Below are 19625 nucleotides of genomic sequence, written 5' to 3'. Positions count from 1 at the left end.
AAAAAAATTGGCATGCTATAAACTTGCCACAAAATGTTTATACAAGTCAAGAAATAAGTCCCTTGGAAATTTTCTGCAGTCTTTCTGGGTATAGTTTAAGACCTCTTAGTTTTTAGAATCCAGAAAGGCTAAACCATATTATATAAGGCATTTCAGAATAACCAAACATTTTTATGTAATTTTGGATTTTCTAAGATGGAAGAAGCTGAAATTTCTTATGGGGGAAACCTTGTAAATATAGGGAAGCGAATAAGATTTTAGGTAATCCATTGAACTCGTTGGAATTCTTAAAAATTCTGAAAACTTACCCGAAGCCCTCTTTAATTGCTTTTTTAAAAAGTGTTACCCGCTAAGACCTGCTGTGATAGTCTTCCATGCTCACGTAAATATATGTAGAATATGTCAAATTATAGAATCATTACATTTCCAAGCTGGAATGCCTCATTTGATCACTATGGGAAAATAATAGCTTATTATTGTTATGAATAAAATGTTAGCTTTTAATTGGATATGTGTAATGATACCGTATGCAACTTGGTAAGTGCTAATTTTAAAATCTTAAGTAGAAAATGCTTACATTTAGCAGTCACGAAAACGCTTGTTTCAAACACTGGCTATACCCCTTTAATTAGCTATATACATTTGGATAAGCTAATCACCCTATGCCTCTTTAGCCTCATCTGTAAGATTGTTTTAAAGATTAGAGACTACATATGGAAGACACCTAAACATTGCCTGCTACATAGCAGGCTCTTGATAAATAGATGCTACAGCTGAGTAACTTTAAATTATTCTTTGTTATATTTGAAAATGGCTTTCACATATGTAAGAATTCTTATTTAGTACTCTTAATTGATTTATTTTAAAATTTATAATGCTTCAGAATAACAAGATGTAAAGTCCCCAAATCTATTGTATGTAGTGTGGTTCTTGGCTTTCAGTAGCCCTCACTTTCATATATTATGCATTGATACTTCTAAGCCTCCTTTTATATGCAAAATTCAGTCTTTTATACATCAGCAGACAAACTGATTTAGAATTATCACCCGGTCTCACTGACTGCTGCCACTGGGGTAAAGGGCCAGACATCAGTCAGACAGAAAGGGGCCATACTACCTACTTCACCATTCCTTCTATCTAGGGGGCTCCTGTCAGGCATCAAAGGCCTGCATCTTGCTGATTTACAAGGGGATAGCTATCTCAGAGATATGTTACCTTACACAGCCCAATCTATATTTCCACCCTAAGTCATTTCCAGATTTCATTCCTTTCTTCTCATGGTGCCCCACCAGTATTCTGGAAGTAGACAACTAGTTGAAAACTCTCACCAAAGATCACGTGTGCTTGGGGGTCACAACCAATATAGGCCTCTACCTTTGAGTTGGTACCGATGGAAGAAACTCCCTCCTTTACTGTGATAGATGTCTTGTGAGTTCTGAAGCCCCAAAATTTAAAGATTAAAGGCTGCCCAAATACCTGTTTTGGCCTGTGTGGATGGATTAGAAAAGGAGCAATGGCTCTGAGAAAGGAGAGATGCCTAAACCCTCTATCTCATTCTTCAGGATCATTGGTGTCACCTGCCTCAGACTAGCACGTGTCAAGAGTCTTAGTCACCTATAGTGTCACTAAGACCCTAGAAAGGCAGTATTTGTAGGTACCAAAGTAGAAATTTTATAATTCCTAACCCAACCATCCTTTTAGTATGTAAGTCTTGTTCAACTTTCAGATCTATAAGAACACTCTGTATGCAGAGAAAAGAAAAATTATTAAGTAAAAGACCAACAACCAATAGAAAAATTGTCAAAGGACATGAACAGATGTTTCACAGAAAAAGAAATGCAAAGGCTCTTGAAATGATGCCAACCTCGTTCATAAAAAAAAAAAATTAAAATTACAGCAAGATATCACTTTTAACCTACATATGACAAAGATCAAATGGTAAGGATGTGAGGGATATGTGCTTTCACGTACTCTTTGTAGGAGTTACATTGGTGCCGCCTTTGTGAGGGTTATCTGGAAATAGCTATCAAAACTACAAATGCACATTCTGTTTGACCTAGCAACTCTAATTAATGGGAATTTAGTTCATGATACATTCGTACTTAAATGAAAAGATATAAGATTATTCATTGCAGCATTGTTTGCTATAGCAAGATTGGGAACAACCTAAATATTCATCAATAACGAATTGGGTTTAAAAATTATGATACACTTATTCTGTATACTATTCTGTTTATTAAAAATTATGACACAGATCTTTTTATACTCGTGTAAATATCTCCATGGTAGGTTGTTAAGGAGGACAAAGCAAGATGCAAAACATGTATCTTAGACTGCAGATGTGATATCTGGTGAGGGCCTGCTACCTGGCTGATAGGCGGCTGTCTTCTTGTAGCCTCACATGATGTAGAAAGAGAGCTTTTAAAAGAGCACTAATCCCATTCATGAGGTATCTACACCCATGACCTAATCACCTTTTAAAGGCCTTACTCCTAATACCATCACATTGGGAGTTAGGATTTTAATATATGAATTTGGAGGGGACCCAAACATTCAGTCGATATAACAATTGGTATGCAACCGTTTGTGTTCCCAAAGAAAAATCTTCCTACAAACATATTTGCTTCTACATCTATAAGTTATCCCTAGGAAATTAGTTTCAAAACTGGCTGTCATGTTTGCCACCAGAGAGGATAACTGAATGATAAAGGGAGACTTTCACACTTGGGCTTATCTGGCCTATTCAAAAAATAAATAAATTTTAAATTCTTAAAGAAAATATCACAAGATTGACCATAAAATCTACATCCTAAAAATGGTGCTTAAAATATCAAAGTCTTAGGTCTTTGGTCAGTTCATTGCCTCTCAGCAAGACATTCTCGACTATTCTCTTGAAGAAACTTGATATACCAGTAGAGGATATCCAGGCTTTCTCCTTCCACCAGTCGTGCTTGAGGTCTTCAATGAACTCTTTTTCTCTGGAGTGTAACTGCCTGTTTACTTAAAGGATTCCTCAAAGTATCTTCCTCTCAGTATTGCTTCATATTTCTTCCAGAAAAGAGTGGGGACAGGGCAGGGAAGGGCCAGAAGACTTTTTCCCATGATGGATTTTTGTCTCTCAGAAGAGAGGACTTCTTTGCTGACAAGGATATGAACTAGATCACTGTACTTTATCTCTTTCTCTCTTGATCATGAAGTTTTGCCTTAATCTGTAAAACTTACTTTTTCACAGCATAACTGGTAATTTATCCTATAATTGGCATAAATTTTTCTTTAGTATTTTTTTAACTTGCTTTGTTGCCTATTCTTAAAGGCAAGATCTTTTTTTCTTCTTTACATTTAAAACACAACTAAACAAAAGGAATGTTACTATATACACATATAAGAGTTTCTTCCTCAGAATACTAACATGTTTGGAAACTGAATATTAATTTTTTTAAGTTATAGGATAACAACATGAGAAACCATACTTTCTATGTAGTAGGAAGGGACAAATGTTTAACTTTAATGTTACACATATGTGTATGTATGCGTAAGCATTTGTGTTTTTATAATCTATATACTGATAAGAGTGAAAAGAAATACAGTAAAGCATTAATAGATGATTTTTGGTGTGGTGAGGTTATAGATGATTTTAATTTTTTTCTCTTTTCTGTATGTATTTTCCAGATTTTCTTCAGTGAGTGTTTATTAAAAGTTAAGTGATTGTAAGGATTGATACCTTAAATGATTTAAGATGTGTTTTCTACATTTTGAAAATACCCTAATGAGAGGCAGAGGTTTTTCCTTTTTGAAGAGAAATAGTAGATTTTCAATCTTCTGGAAAATGGCATTTACTTTTCCTGTTAGCTTAGGCCTTGAATTTTACTAACTGAGATGTAGTATGTTTGCAGATGTGACATTTGTAGATGTCTAAAAGTCTGGCAGCATAGCTCAGTGTCCAGGGCAAGGAGTCAGAAGGTCTATGTTCAGATCCTCTTTCCTATTGGTTAGTGTGTGACCTGAGGTAGATGTCTAAGTTCTTTCAAGCCTCGGTCTTTTTACTTATAAAATGAAGTAATAATAGCACCTTATAAAATTGTCAAGTATAAGTGAAATTACCCATACAAAGTTAAAACTTAGTTTAACATCTGGCACATGGTAAACATGCCATAAATTTTTGCTTTTTTTTTTTTCTTTTGATCACGCTTAGAATTCTAAGACCTGTGCCCTCTTCTTTCAAACCTAAGGTTGTTATACATATCATAAGATTTTATAAAATGCAGGGTAAACATAATCCAAGCAAGACCTTGATTTTCATATCTGTTAACAAAGACTTTATTCAGCTACTTCCCATCCACAGGACTTTCTTACTGCTGTGTTGGTTCCTGTGCTCTATCACCATACGTGTTGGCCGGGCCTGTCTCTTTAGACCAATGTGGTTTCCAGACTGCGGTCTGCATGATGACCTTATGGGGACAAAGACAACCTTTAAATTTTTAAGATATATGTCTATTTTATGTGTGTTTGAACACAAAATACAACTAGTATATTAAGTCAGTGATTTCATGGGTATTTTTAGGGTAAGGTAAAAGTGAATAGTGAAGAAAAAAGCAAGCCAAATTAAAGAAAAATGTTAAGGATATAATACTGTATGGTGTGACAAAAATTGCAAAGCTTGTATTTGAGTGACTGAAGTTTAGGACTCTCTGCTTTAGATCCTCCTTCACGTATCTGTGTCCAGGGTTCCCTCCCATACTCTATGCCAGAAGTCCAGTACAACAGGTGAGATCTGTCTCTTACCTAAATCTGTCCAATACCCAGGGATCACGCCTTTTCTTTTTTTATCTAAATGAGTTCCATATTTTTCTAAACAAAGGGATAAGAAATCTGCTATCCTCCTAGGGCAATTGGCTTAATGACAGCTAGCTTCAAAATGTTTTAAGTTTGGGAAATAATAGTTAATTGTACTACAGTCTTTAAATCCATGTCCCATTGACCATTATTACCTACCTGAATTCAAACTTTTGACTGTTTAATGAAGCCTAATATTGTTTAATATTAAGTTAAACAATTATGCAGTTTTACTTAATACTCACTGAGTTCACTGTCAATTGTTTATTCTTGTATTATTCTTATTAAACCTATATATATATTAGATTAAATGTTTTTGCTATTAAGTTAATTTTTAAACATAAATTAGATCCTAACATTTTGACACTTGAACAGGTACTTAAATTTTCTCTTTACTAGATAAAATTTTTTTGCTGTGATAGGTAGGATTGTCTTTATAACTATTGAAAGTATATTAGTATGAGTAAATGTACAGTTATTCAGTGGGAGGCGTAAATTTTATTCCCAATTCATTAAAATTGTACAAGTAGTATATTTTTCAAGGAATAGAGTTTTAAAACAATTTATTTTGGGTGGACCCATATCTGATTACAGAGTTTATTTAATAAACTAATGGTCTTATTTTGAATTTCTAAAGATATGCAAATCTTTTTTATACATCTCTGATGTCATCTATTTGTAAACAGAGGCTTTTTCATTGATTATCAAGGAATTAATTAAACTCACAAATTACTCTTCTTGCGTTTCTGTTTACACACAAATACATTTGACTTTTGATATTTAAAAATCTTAGGATATCTTAAGTGTTTAGACATGAGGGTAGGAATAAAAAGTTAATTTTTTGTGTCACAGACATATAGATATACTTGGAATATATATGCATTTAGTGGTGCTACTGGGAATGGTAGGCCCCTCTCTCCTCTCCCCACTACTACTAATGTGCGTTTATAAGCTTATAGAATACACACATACTTTCAGAAGCCCACTTGTTAGCATTTTGTATTTTATACAATAGTTTTCCTGTCTATAATTGCTATTGCTAAAAAGACATATTTATATCCTGGCATTTAGAAAAGGACTATGTGAAGAAATTTTGACTCAAACATTTTGAAAATTGCCATGTAAACATCATACTTTAGTATATGCTAAATTTATGGTAACTCTTGTTATTACAATATGCTTCTATATGTGGATATAAATGGCATTTTAGTAAAAATACATGTACATATATTGAGCCTCTGCTATGAGAATAATGCAGCTGTCATTGTTATGGGCTCTTTTTATCCTGACCCTTGTCCCTACAATCTAGGGACTTTACTAGTAATCCGTAGCCTTGCTATAAATTTATTGCATAAGATAAGCGAAAGGTAATGCCTCTTTATAAAACTTAGGGAACCTCTGTGTTACGATTAAATCAGCCTGATTTAAAGAGCCCACTATGAAATGCAGAGCTTCCCTGACCCCATTCTTCTGAGTTATTAGCTATTAATGGCTTATCTATAAAATCCCAGCCTTTCACTTACTATTACTAAGAAGAGGAAATAAAACTTAATCACTCAGTATTCTTAAGCTATCCTTTTGTAGCTTCCCTTTTCCTGCATAGTCATTCCCAGGAGTTTCCTTGTCTGCAATTGAAGGAATTTTTAGGTACTGTAACAGAGAGGTTTGCTAGCAACAAGGTCAGTTTCAATAATTATATCTCCCAGTCTATTTAGCATAGTGTAAGCTTGGCCTAGGAGTGGGAAGAGTGGTCCGATTATTGTTAAGCCTTGCTTCTCCCCTCATCATTACTTACCAATGTCTTCTTTGTGTCAGTTTGCATTCCCTGGAGTAGGCAGGCACAATTGTTGACTAATGGGAAGTAGAAAGGGTACATGTTTTCCCCAGGCTCAAGGTTTAATGAAAACAAACATGTTTGGAAACCACCATTTTGACAAACCTACTTGGAAGGCTATAATCAAGACTTTCTGAAACAGAACAAAATGCCAAATATTTTTATGCCTTCCATACAAACTTAAAATACACACTAATCAACTTTTTATTATTAAGAAATGTAAGTAACAGGTATTCTCATCCTATCCTTGACCCCTCTCCACCTTTTTCTTTACTGCTCTCTCTGCCTCATGATTTCTACATTGCTACTACCATCTTGCTCCAGATATTGATCTCACACCTGAGGCACCATTCCTGAAACTCACTAGTTTTTGTTACCTCTTTATTTAGATCCCCTTGAGAGCTACTCACTCAGAGGGTCCTTAGAACCCAACCCATGACTTGGTTCCCTTGGGTTTGCCGATGTACGAGGGGACAGGGTGGCAGCAGGGTCTTGTGGTTCATTACAGACTTAGTAGGGATCATGAGTATCAATTCCCTTGGGAAGTAGCTCCTCTAATATATGTACTTGCAGAGTTGGAGGGAGTGGAACATTGTCAACTATTCAATTTTTTTTATTGACTTACAGATTTTATCTGCCCTATAGGTTAATTGGTTGCCCTTTTTCTGTACGCAGAATCTAGATTTATTCTACCAAAAGTAGTTTTGAATCTTCAAGTAGGAAATTAAAATTTTTTGCAATAATTTAGAAATTACTTTTTCTAGCATACCTAATTCTAAGTGGAATCTATTCTTTTTCCTATTAGTTCTATTACATAAGAAAGTGTGCAATATCTAAAAAGTAAATATTACTTCTAGTAACTACTGTATCATGAATTCATTTAAAAATGTAATAATCGCTTCTGTCTTATAGGACAAACTATTCGAGAGAAAAGAATTGTAGAAGCAGCCAATCAAAGAGAAGTAGACTATGAAGTAGGGAATATCCCAGCAGAATGGGAAGGTAAGTTTCTGCTTTTAATAATATCTTCTGGAGGGCAAATTGTTTAACTATATACAAAATCAGTAAGAGCACATGTAATTACACGTTTATTCTTTTTGCAAAAACTTTTAAAATCTGAATCCATGAAACTTTTTTTAAACATTGCATTTCTTTGAAAGTTGTGAAGGTGCCACATTTCAGTAAGGGAACACGTGTGTAGTGAAAAGACCTATTAAACATTAGCAGAGCTGGGACTAGGGCTAGCAAAGCTCCAAAGTTGCAAAATTGAAAGAGACACTCACTTTCATGTGCTGACCCTACACTAGCACAACCCCAGGTAGGGTTTCAGTCTTGTTTCTGGCACTCACTACCCACATGAACTTGGGAAAGTAACTCATACTTCTCAGTCTTACGTTTCTCTTTTATAAATTGTGGATAATACTTCTGTAGATACTATTTGAAGTACCTGTTCAACTTACAATGACTCTGATAGCTGACCCCCTGTTTTGACAAGGATGGACACTTGATCCCTATCAAACTTTGGAATTAAGGTAAAAGATCAAAGAGAGATAGAACAGTAGCAGTCGGTCTCTCAGAATGGTTGGAACAGTAACATTTGAACTTGGTAGCTTGTGGGTGGCTGTCTTTCAATCTACTATCTAAGCTTTGTTGTAGAAAAAGCTGATCTTCTAAGAAGAAAACAGAAACCAGACTGCCAAGAGAAGTATATAGCAAGACAGAGAATATTCACTAGGTTTTTAGCAACTTTCCAGTTCCCAGTTCCATTTTATTCTGAATGTAGTTCAACTGCAAGTCTGCCTATGCAAGTACTCATATCCATGTTATAAATTTTCCCTTTTTCCTTACCAGTTCTTAGCCTAGTGCCTGGCACATAGGGAGGCAAATAGTGAGTGCTTAATAAATATATATTGAATATATGAAACGTATCCTGAGTTAGCTTTTGTTATTTGCAACAAAAAAGACCTTACCTAAAATACCAATACCTGTGTTAAAAATCACTTAACACTTACCAAGTGTTACCTGGTATTTATGCCATTGCTTTTCTAATCATTTTACTGTTTAATCATCACAACAATCCTATAAGGTAGATGGTATAATTCTACCCATTTAATACATAGGGAACCTAAGGTCTAGAATGCATAAATAAATGGCCTAGGTTATACAGCCATACACTGTAAGCAGTAGACCCACTTCTTCCTCAAAGGTGTGGCATGATACCTTATATATGGTAGCTATAGGCATTAAGTTACTTTTATTCCATCATGTCAGTGTAAATATTTTCCTGAATATCTTTCCTATTTCTTCTTATTACCTATGAAAAAAACTAGAACTATAAGAAAAGAACATAAAAATAGGTAGATACCAAAGACTTTTTGAGAAATACAGAATATAAACTGGTCACTTCTAGAAGTAATTGAGCTTTCTTATTTTAACAGACTTTCCAATGTTATAAGCTACATTTGCAATTCTCAAATAATGGTTGTGCCTTCTTATAATGAACCTATTTTATCATTTTTTCCAATAACAGTATAGAATTAAAACGTTTATAGAAATAAATTAAGTTATAAATAAACAAATGGGTAATGACTCATATTTTAGCCTTTGAGACTTTTAGAGAATTAGAATGAAGTTCTAATGCTTTTTATGGCTCTATCCTGATCTAGTAATTCAGCATAACCATCCCATGAGGCATACCCTTAAAACAACTGTATCAACCAAACACTGAAACTAAAATTATTTTTATAGTGTTACATATCAATTAATTGTAAAAAATAAGGCATTCATACTGTGAAAAAAGTAAATTAAAATATAAGTAAACACACAAAACACTATACAGCAAAGGAAAGAGAAAAAAACTTTTAAATTAAATAATATCAATACCAAATGAATCTGAAATGAATTTTCAGGTACAGATGAATATTCTATTTGTGAACTATTAGTAGCAGAATACAGGTACAGGTACCCACAAGCTGCATATCCTGCCACAATATGTATTAGACAGTTTGCCCTTTACATTCATTTACTTAGTAAACATCTATTCAGGACCTCTGTATTCATGGAGTTCCCATTATGGAGTGGGAGAATAGGAGGGAGAAAGACAATAAACCAGATAACTAACTATATAGTATCGTAATGGCCACAGAAAATAAAGCAGAGAAAAGGAATAGAGAGTGTTGAGGAGGGTTTTGCAGTTTTTAAAAGTGTGAAGAAATAACCTTGCCAAAAAGATGACTTTTGAATAAAAGCAGAAGAAGCTCACCCTGCAGATAAGTAGCAGAAGCGCATTCCTGGAGAGCAAGTGTAAAAGCCCTAAGGCAGGAGCATGCTCAGGTGTTTAAGGAACAAAAAGGAAGCCAGTGTGACTGAAATAGAACCAGAGGAGAAGTAATAGATAAGGTTAGTAAAGTAACAGGATGCCCAATCTTGCAGAGCCTTATGGTCTGTTTGAAAAGAGTAGTCACAATAGTTGTAGTCAAGAGGATCACTCTGGCTGCTGCAATAGAAAGAGACTGAGGGGTGGAGGCATAGGCAAAACATGGAGACAGGAGGCTTTTGTAATAATTCAGGCAAGGCATAATTGTGACTTGGACCAGAGTGACAGTGGGCATGGAAAGAAGTAGTTGCATTCTGATCTGTTGTAAAAGTAGAGTCGTGGGATTTGTTTGACAGATTGGATGTGGGATGTGAGAAAAAGAGAACAGTCAGTGATGACTCTTAAGCTTTGGGGCCTCACCTGGACAAATGGAGGTGCTCTCAACTGAGACAAGACTGCGGGAGGAGCAAATTTAGCGGGGAAATGAGGTCAATTTTGGAAATGGCAAGTTTGAGATGCTCATTAGACACTCAAGTAGATATATTAAGTTATATATAAAACAAGAATTTACTGGAAAAGTTTGGATTGCAAATAAAATTTGGGAGTTGATAGCAAATAAGTAGTATTTCGGGCTGGAGAGTAGATGAGATCACAAAGGGAATGAGTGTAAACAGAAAAGGAGAAGTTCAAAGACTGACCCCCTAGGCTATTCCAAGGTTTAGAGACAACAGAAGACAAAAATGGAGCTTCCGGGAAAGTAGGAGAAAAAAAGTGTCATGTGCTGGAAGCCAAATGTCAAGAAGCGATCAATCATGTCAACTGAAGACTGAGAATTAACTCTTTGTTTTAAGAACAGAGAAATCAGTGATCCTGACAAAAATAGTTCTGTAGAGTGTTAGGAACAAAAATTGATAGGAAAAAAGAATGGCAAGAGAGAATTTGGAGAGAATGAGTATAGACAATGCTTATGAGGAGTTTATCTGTAAAGAAAGGCAAGTATTGAGGCAGTGTCCGGAGGGGAAAGTAGAGTCAAGAGAGTAATTTATGTTTTGTTTTGTTTTGATTTGTTTTGTTTTTGTTTTGTTTTGTTTTAAAGACAAGAAAAGTAACTCAGTTTTGTCATAGTGATAGTAAAGATCAAGTTGAAAAGGAAGCACTAATGATGCAGGAGAGAGAAAATTCGTGAGAAGACATGGTGGGACAGGATCTGGTCCATATGTGGAAGATTTGGCCTTTGACAAGACCATGGAAAGTTCACTAGTAGTAATAGCAGAAAAGTAGAGTATATGGGCATAGATGCAGGTAGATTAGATAGATGTGGTAGTGAGAACTTGTGTAAATCCTCTTTTGATTCCTCCAAATGAAGCACAGAGTGGTTAAATAACTTCCTAAGTATAAACAGCCTCTACAGCCAAGATTTCCAAGATTTGAACCCAATGATCTGTCTCCAAAGTCTCTACTCTTAATATTAGATTATATTGCCTACCTCATTAACAATCTGGCTAATTCGTACTTGTCCTTTAAGATTTAAAGTAGACATTGATTCCTTAGGAAATCTTTTCTGATCCCACCCCCTCACCCCCTAGTGCTAAGTGGAATATTCCTTTTTTATGTTTTTTATTCCACTTTATGCCTCCCCCAAGCATAACACTGTATACATTGTAAAGTATTCCCTGTTTACTTATCTACCTCCTCTCTCTGGACTTAAAAGATTCTTTAGATAGGGTCTTTATCTTGTTCATCATTGTGATCTCAGGGCATAGCTCAGCAATTAATATAAAATAAGTGCAAGCTCAAACAGTATTTGTTGAATGAATGCATTCACCAGAGCAACTGGTTCCAAACACATAGAATACTCAGACAGCAGTTCTGCTGTGCGAGATAGTACTAGTTTCTGAACAGTCTTATAAAGTTTCGGGGACCCTTTTAAGTATAATCCATGACATCATGTGTAATTCTTACATAGAAACTCTCAAAAGCTATGTCTCTGTATTCAGATGACATTTATCTTCCATTTTTGTTCCTTTTTTGTTGTTTAGTAAATTTAAACTTGTTTTTGTTTACGGCCATGCCACCCTGAACAAGCCCAATCCTGTCTGATCTCAGAAGTTAAGCAGGCTCAGGCCTGGTTAGTACTTGGATGGGAGACCACGTAGGAAGACCAGGTGCTGTAGGCATAAAAAATTAAAATAAGGGATTGTAAGCTGACAAGGTCCTTACAGTGTGTAAGGTCAACCAAAGGTTGCCTCGCCTAAAAAAATTTTTTTTAAGTTAAAATAAATAAATAAACTTGTTTTATGTTAACAATAATAAATGTTATTGATGCAAAACCTATAATACATCCAAAGCAGAATATAGTAGGAAAAGACAGAAGTATTTCTTTTAAATGGAAAGTTAAGCTTAAAGTCAGATAAAAATTACTTTTTAGATATACTAGACCATACCTGGCTGTCATTAACACAATTAATGACATCTTAGTATAAAATGTCATATGTATTTTTAATTAGTGAACATGTTCTTCTCAGGCCACAGGAATACCCCAAGAATTTTTAAAGTAAGCTTCATAAAATAATGGACAGGACATGATGCTATCCTTTTCCCAGTATCATAAGACAGGTTATGTTCAGGTCCTTCAGTGGGCATTTACTATCTTTGTCATTTGGGGCATAACAATTCACCTCTCTGTTTTTATCTGTGAAAATAAAAGGCTTCATTCAATATCCTTAAGGTTCCATCTCTAATGTTGTATGATTATATGACTCTAGAAGTATCTCTTATTAACCTGTGCACCACCCATAGTCTTTGGACCTACTGTTCAATGAAATTGCTTGGCTGGGAATCACTGAGAGTTTATGGCAATCTCCTTCATCAGATAATAGGTTAGCAAAATGTATTAGTTATCTACTGCTGCGTGACAAATTAACCCAAAAGTTAGAGGGAAGCCTAAAACAGCAAATTTTATTATCTTACAAATTCCATGGGTCAGGAACCTAGGATGCCTGAGATGGATATTCTGGCTCAGGGTCTCTCCAAGGCTTCTCTCAGGGATCATCCACTTTCAAGCTCATTCATGTGGCTATTGTCAGAACATAGAAGATCTACTTCCAGGCTCACTCAAATGCCTATTGCCTAGCTTCAGGTCTTTCCTGGCTATTTGACTGAAGGTCTCAGTTCTTTCATAGCTGTATGTTTTGTAAGTCTTAATTATCAGGTACTGTTACTCCTCCAACTTTATTATTCTTTTTTGAAGTTTTTTTGGCTGTCCTAGGTCCTTTGCATTTTCACATGAATTTTAGAACCATCTAGTTAATTTCTACAAAAATATTTCCTAGGATTTTGGTTGAGATTGTATTGAATCTGTAGATCACTTTGCAAAGAAGTGACATCAACAGTAAGAATCTTATCACCTCTGGACATTGTATTTCTCTTTATTTAATTTAAACCTTTAATTTCCTCAAAATTTATCATTTTCATTGTACAGATATTACACATCTTTTGTCAGATTTATTCCTAAGTATTTTATATTGTTGATACTACTATAAATGATAATGTTTTTTCAATTTCTGAGTCTTTGTTGCTATCATATAAATATGCAATAGTTTTGTATATTGATTTTATATCCTGTGACTTTGCTCAAGTGGGTTATTAATTATAGTAGGTTTTTTTTGTCAGTTCCATCAGATTTTCTACATAGAAGTTCATGTTGTCTGTGAATAAAGACATTTTGCTTTTTTCTTTCCAACCTGGATGCCTTTAATTTTTTTTTTTAAATCTTGCCTGTTTGCACTAGCTAGAACCTTCAGTACACTGTTGACTAGAAGAGAGAATGGACAATCTTGCCTTGTTCCTGACATATTGCTCTTTTTATATGTTGTTGATTGAGTTATCTAAAATTTTGTTTAGAATTTTTACATCTATGTTCTTGAGAGATACTGGTTAGCTAGTTAGTAATTTTTTTTTTCTTCTAATATCTTTGCTTGGTTTTGGTATCAGGGTAATGCCGATCTCATAAAACAAGTTTGGATATATTCCTTCTCCAGCATTCTGTAAGAGTTTGTATACAGTTAATATTACTTCTTTAAATATTTGATAGACTTCACCAGTAAAGTGATCTGGGCCTGGGGATTTTAATGACAAATTCAATTTCTTTATTAGATTTAAGATATTAGATTAGATATTCAGATTATCTATTTCTTTTTGAGTGGCCTTTGGTAGGTTGTATCTTTCAAAAAAAAATCTTTCCATTTCGTCTAAGTTTCCAAATTTGTTGACATAAAATCAACCATAATATCCCCTTATTTATCCTTTAAATACTTTTGAAGCTATAGTGATGTTACCTCTCTCATTCCTAGTTGTTATGGCTGAATTGTATCCCCCAAGTTCTGTATTGAAGTCTTACCCCCTAGGACCTCAGAGAATATATGGAGACTGAATTTGGAGATAGGATCTCTTAAGAGGTGATTAAATTAAAATTAGGTCCTTGGGATAAGACTTAATCCAATATGACTGGTGTCCTTATTAGAAGAGAAGATTAGGATACAGACATGTGCAGAGGGAAGACCATGTGAAGACACAGAGAAAAGACAGCCATCTGAAAACAGAGGAGAGAAGTCTCAGAAGAAACCAATCTTTCCAAGACTGTGATCTCAGACTTCTAGCTTCCAGGATTGTAAAAAAATTAATTTCTGTTTATTAAGCCACCCAATCTGCGATGCTTTGTTAATGGCAGCTGAAGCTATTGTTTATGATTAATTTTATTTCCCTTTGTAGGTTATTCCCTTTGTTATTTTAGTGGTTGCTTTAGATTTTATACACTACATCTTCAACATATCAGAGTCTTTATGTGGTAATTCCACTTCATGCAGAGTACAAGAATCTTGTAAAAGTATACCATCATTTTTCCTTTCTCATATTTCTGTTGTGATTGTCATATATTTTAGTTCTATGTATGTTACAAACAATACACTACATTGTTATTTTTATTTAAACAGCGAACTAGCATTTAGAGATATTTAATTACTTAGAAAAACATGACATATTTATTCATATTATTACTATTTATAATGCTCTTCATTCCTTTTTGTATATCCATATTTCTTTCTGGAATCTTCTTTTAGTCTGTAAGGCTTTGTTTAACATTTCTTTAAATGTAAGTCTGCTGGTGTTGAACTCTTTCAGCTTTTATATATATGAAATATATTTTTAAAGATATTTCTCTGGGTATAGTATTCTAGGTTGATAGGTTTTTTTTCTTTCAATAGTTAAAGATATTCTACTTTACACAGTTTCTGTTGCAAAATCTGTTGTCATGCTTATCTTTAGCCCTCTGTATGTAATGTGTATTTTTTTCTTTGACTATTTTAAAGTTTCTCTCTTTTTTTTTTTTTCCTGGCTTTGAGCAACTTAATTATGATATAACATGATGTAGTCTCTTGTGCTTAAGGTTTCTTGAGCTTCTTAGACCTGTGGATTTATAGTTTCCATCAAATTTGGAAAAATTTTGTCATCATTTCTTCAAGTTTTTTTCCTGTGCCCTTTTCTGTCTTCTTTTTTGGGGACCTCATTTATAATTTTAGGCTGCTTGAAGTCTCACAGCTCATAGATGCTCTCTGTTCATTTGTGGAGACTTTTTTCTCTTTGGGTTTCATTTTGTGTAGTTTCTCTTGCTTTATGTTCAAGTTCACTAGTCTTTTCTTTTACAATGTCAAATTCCTATTAATCCATCTACAGTATTTTTCATTTTAGACATTGTAGTTTTCTTCTCTACAATTTTGACATGAGTCTGTTTTATGTCTTTCAGGTCTCTTCTTAACATGTTTTATTTTTCCTCTAGCTTTTTGAGCTTATGGAGTACAATTATAACTTTTAATGTTCTTATCTACTGATTCTACCATCTGTGTCTGTTTTCAGTTTGTTTTGGTTAGTTGATTCCTTTCACCTCAGTATGCAAAATGTTTTCCTTTTTCTTTGTTTGCTCAGAAATTTCTGATTGGATATCAGATATTTCAAATTTTTGCCTAGTTGGATACTGGATATTTTTGTATTCGTATATATATTCTTGAGCTTTGTTCTGAGACACAGTTAAGTTACTTGGAAGCAGTTTGATCTTTTCAGTGCTTGCTTTTAAGATTTGTTAGGTGGGTCTGGAGGAGAGTTTAATCTAAGACTAATAATTCTGCATTGTTGATACAAGTAATGAATTATATATATTGACATATATCCTATCACCCTTGCTATATTTTCATAGTTAGAAATAAGGCACAGATTCTACCTTCACTCAAAAAGAAGAGATCAGACAAAGGCCTGAATACTGAGATGTGGGGGTTGTGGAGGCTACTATCTTCTCTACACAAGGTAACATAAATGACCTTGAAAACATTATGTTGAGTAAAATAAGCAAGATACGAAAGAGTACATACTATAAGAATCCCATTTATATGAAATGGTAGAAAAGGCAGAACTAATCAATAGTGACAGAAAAGATATCACTCATTGGGGGTTGTGGATGGGTTAGGTGGATGTTTGTATGTAGTGAGATACTGGAGAACTTTTGAGGGTGCTGGAAATGTTCTATATACTGAGTGGGGTGCTGGTCACAAGGTTGTACACATTTGTGAAAACTCAAGGAATTGCATACTTAAAATGGTTTCACTGTATTGTATAAATTATAGCTCAATAAAGTTCATTAAGAAAAAAAAGAACAGAAATAGCCATGAACATCACAAAATTTGTAACTTAAATGTGCCAACAAAATCTAATAGTATCTTAAGATATGCTTCAGGGTCAATAATCAGAAAATGACTCCTTTTGTAATATATCATTTGAAGAATTTTCAAATTCTTCAAAAAATATGGATTTTTGATTTTTATAGTTCTTTATGATATGTCAACACTCAGAACTGGCAAAGATTATTTTTTAAAAAATGAGGCTTTATTACAATATCATCTTTTCCTTACGTAAAGTAAACAACACGTATTTCTGATATATCTTTGGGGAGCAGACTGTTCATAACCTTTCTACAATTCAATGGTCACCTACTGAATCTGGTGATAAATGTTTCATTTACCTTAACCCCTATTGTCAATGCTCTAAAAGTATATTAGCCTATGGAGATTTGAAGAATGTATGCTTCATGAAGTATTTTTCTGCCTCCTTCTTCTAGTCCTTTTTCATGATTAATGGGAGCTTTAATTTGCATACTCACTTTTATGTTCATTATATTATGTTATGTTCCAATAAGGGTATTAAAGTTCAATGAAAATCTCATGCATACTGATGAGAATGCAAATGAACATTGATGAAAGAATGCTAGAATCTTAAGGCATAAACTGTCCAGTTATCTTGCTAATTTCTTTTCAAACAATGGTTACATTATAATGAAGACTGATATAGAACCCACCATACAGATACAATTAGCAATGGCAAAATCATTATATAATTTATAATTGGATAGACATTCGATTCCAGATTGTTCTGGGGTTAAAAAAAAAAGAAAAGAAATGTAATGATTTGATATTATTGCTTATTTTTATGCATTTCTCCTACTGAACTTTGCCAACCTTCAACAGGACATCTCCTTTGTTTTGCTGTATGTAGTGAGTGGGAAACTAGGGATAATTATATAAATGAGTGGTCACATTAAAATTTTCCAATCGTAACCTTTATTGGATGCATAATAAAGAATGGGCATCAGTCATCATCTCAAGAAGATATTTCAAGTATCTAGTTAATGTAGAATTATAAGTATACAAATTCATTTCAGCAATTGCATTTTTCTATCTAGATTAAACAGCCATTTAAAGCAAAGCTAAAGGAATCCTTTGTAGCTTTCTTAGAAAATAGTGTCCTATGAGAGTAAATAGTCTAGGTGGTACTTAATACATTATCTGAGTTATATTACATTCTTACATCTATAATGAATTTTATAAAAGTATGTAAAACCAATAAGCTTTAGAAAACACATATCAGGGTTTCCTCAACCAATTAATCTACTTTGGGATTTTTAAAAATTATTTACATTCTATTGAAGAATTTTTCTTTTTCTAACTTTACCAAAAAAAAAAACAAAAAAAAAAAACCCTGAAAATGCTGTTTAGTAAACTCATCAATAAGACAAATTGTTGTTTTGAGTTTTTATACTCATGACGATAGTAAGTGTGCATTGTACCACCCCATACTTTTTCAGCAGGCTCTAATGCCAACAATATGCGTTCATAGATGCTAGAATACATGGTAATCATTAGTAAAAAATGTAATACTTAATGTTTATCATAAGTACTATGAAAGTCTTTGAATCAAGATATACAGTTATTGCTAAAAGGCTTATACTTAATGATAGCCCTAGTATAAGCAAACGTTTTCTTTAAAGGGTCAAATGGTGAATATTGTAGGCTTTGTTGGTCATATGGTCTGTTCCAACTACTCAACTCTGCTGTTGTAGCACAAAAGCAGCCATAGACAATGTGTAAACAAATAAATGTGCCAGTGTTCCAATAAAACTTTATTTGTGAACATGAAAACTTGAATCTATAAATTTTCATGTGTCATGAAATGTTGTTTTTTTGTTTGATTATTTTTTTAACCATTTAAAAGTGTAAAAACAAGCTGTTGACTGAATTTGGTTTGCAGGCTGTAGTGTGCCAACCCCTGCCCTACCAGTGATTTTTCTGAATTAAGTTTCTAATCTAGATTAAAACTGAAGATATACCACTTAAAACCTTTTAGAGTTATATGGCTCATGTTGAATTATTTTAAAAGAAGCCTCTTTCCAAGAAAAAAAAATGTATATAAATATAGGTAAGTAACTTTTATTTTGACCATAAAGAGGCAGTTGAAAAATTCTGTAAACTACTTCTTTCCTTGATTGCACAGAGGAATCTTGCTATTACTAAGCTGGATTTTCTAATACAAGTCAAAACTCCCATTAAAACAAGTATTTTTATAGTGGAATTATTTTATAGTGGAAGTATTTGTTCAACAGCTGTATGAAATACCTACTCTTTCAAGCATTTAGGTGGTAGGAAAATAAATATCCCATGGATAGATTGATAACCTTACAGGCTAACAAAGAATATAAAACTTGTGCAAGTTGTGGCTAGAAACGGACCAAATTGAAGTGGAAGCTAATAAGAAAGACAGTGCAGAAAAGGGTAATTAGGGATAGAAGTTCAGAAACAAGAGTAGAGAAGGCAAAATGCTGGACTATATTAGAGAGGTATGGGTTCAGTGCAAGAGAGAATAGAGCAGAAAAAAAGTAATTAATTCCAGGACAGCAGTTGACTGTTATTATTTCTGCCCCAACAGCCATTCATTCACTACTGGGCTTGTATGAGGGCAGGACCTTGGATGACAGGAGGCAGACTGATGGAGTTGGTCAGATTTTAGAGCCAGTTCAGAGTATGATTCCCAGTATACCACTCACTAGTCACATGAGTTTAGACAAGTTGCTTAATCAGTTTCCAGTCTGTAAAATGGGGTCGGTAATTCTTATTTCCTTACATGGAGTAAGTTTCACAACCTATTTCTCTTCCTGGTCTTTTGCTTGTTGCTTACCAAAATTCGAGAGACTGCTTGGTGGAGTATGGATGGTTTTTTGAGCCAGAGACAGGGTTGGATCTGGATTCCAGTCCCACTCCCCATTAC

At 34.0% G+C, this 19625-nt stretch overlaps 1 protein-coding gene and 1 pseudogene across 1 annotated transcript in view; both read left to right on the top strand.

Annotated features, from left to right (window-relative positions):
* The window catches only part of NDUFAF2 (NADH:ubiquinone oxidoreductase complex assembly factor 2), a 125717-nt gene that overhangs the window by 68636 nt on the left and 37456 nt on the right, over positions 1–19625 (top strand). Inside the window, exon 2 of the mRNA XM_011377358.2 lies at positions 7580–7669. Coding sequence (XP_011375660.1) covers positions 7580–7669 — 90 coding nt within the window. The remainder of the gene's footprint in view (positions 1–7579; positions 7670–19625) is intronic.
* On the top strand, positions 12042–12160 carry LOC111730372 (annotated as a pseudogene).

The sequence above is a fragment of the Pteropus vampyrus genome, unplaced genomic scaffold (assembly GCF_000151845.1).
Source record: "Pteropus vampyrus isolate Shadow unplaced genomic scaffold, Pvam_2.0 Scaffold310, whole genome shotgun sequence".
Classification (NCBI taxonomy): Eukaryota; Metazoa; Chordata; class Mammalia; order Chiroptera; family Pteropodidae; genus Pteropus; species Pteropus vampyrus.
Note: the sequence above shows the minus strand (reverse complement) of the source record. Positions and strands in the feature narration are given on the sequence as shown.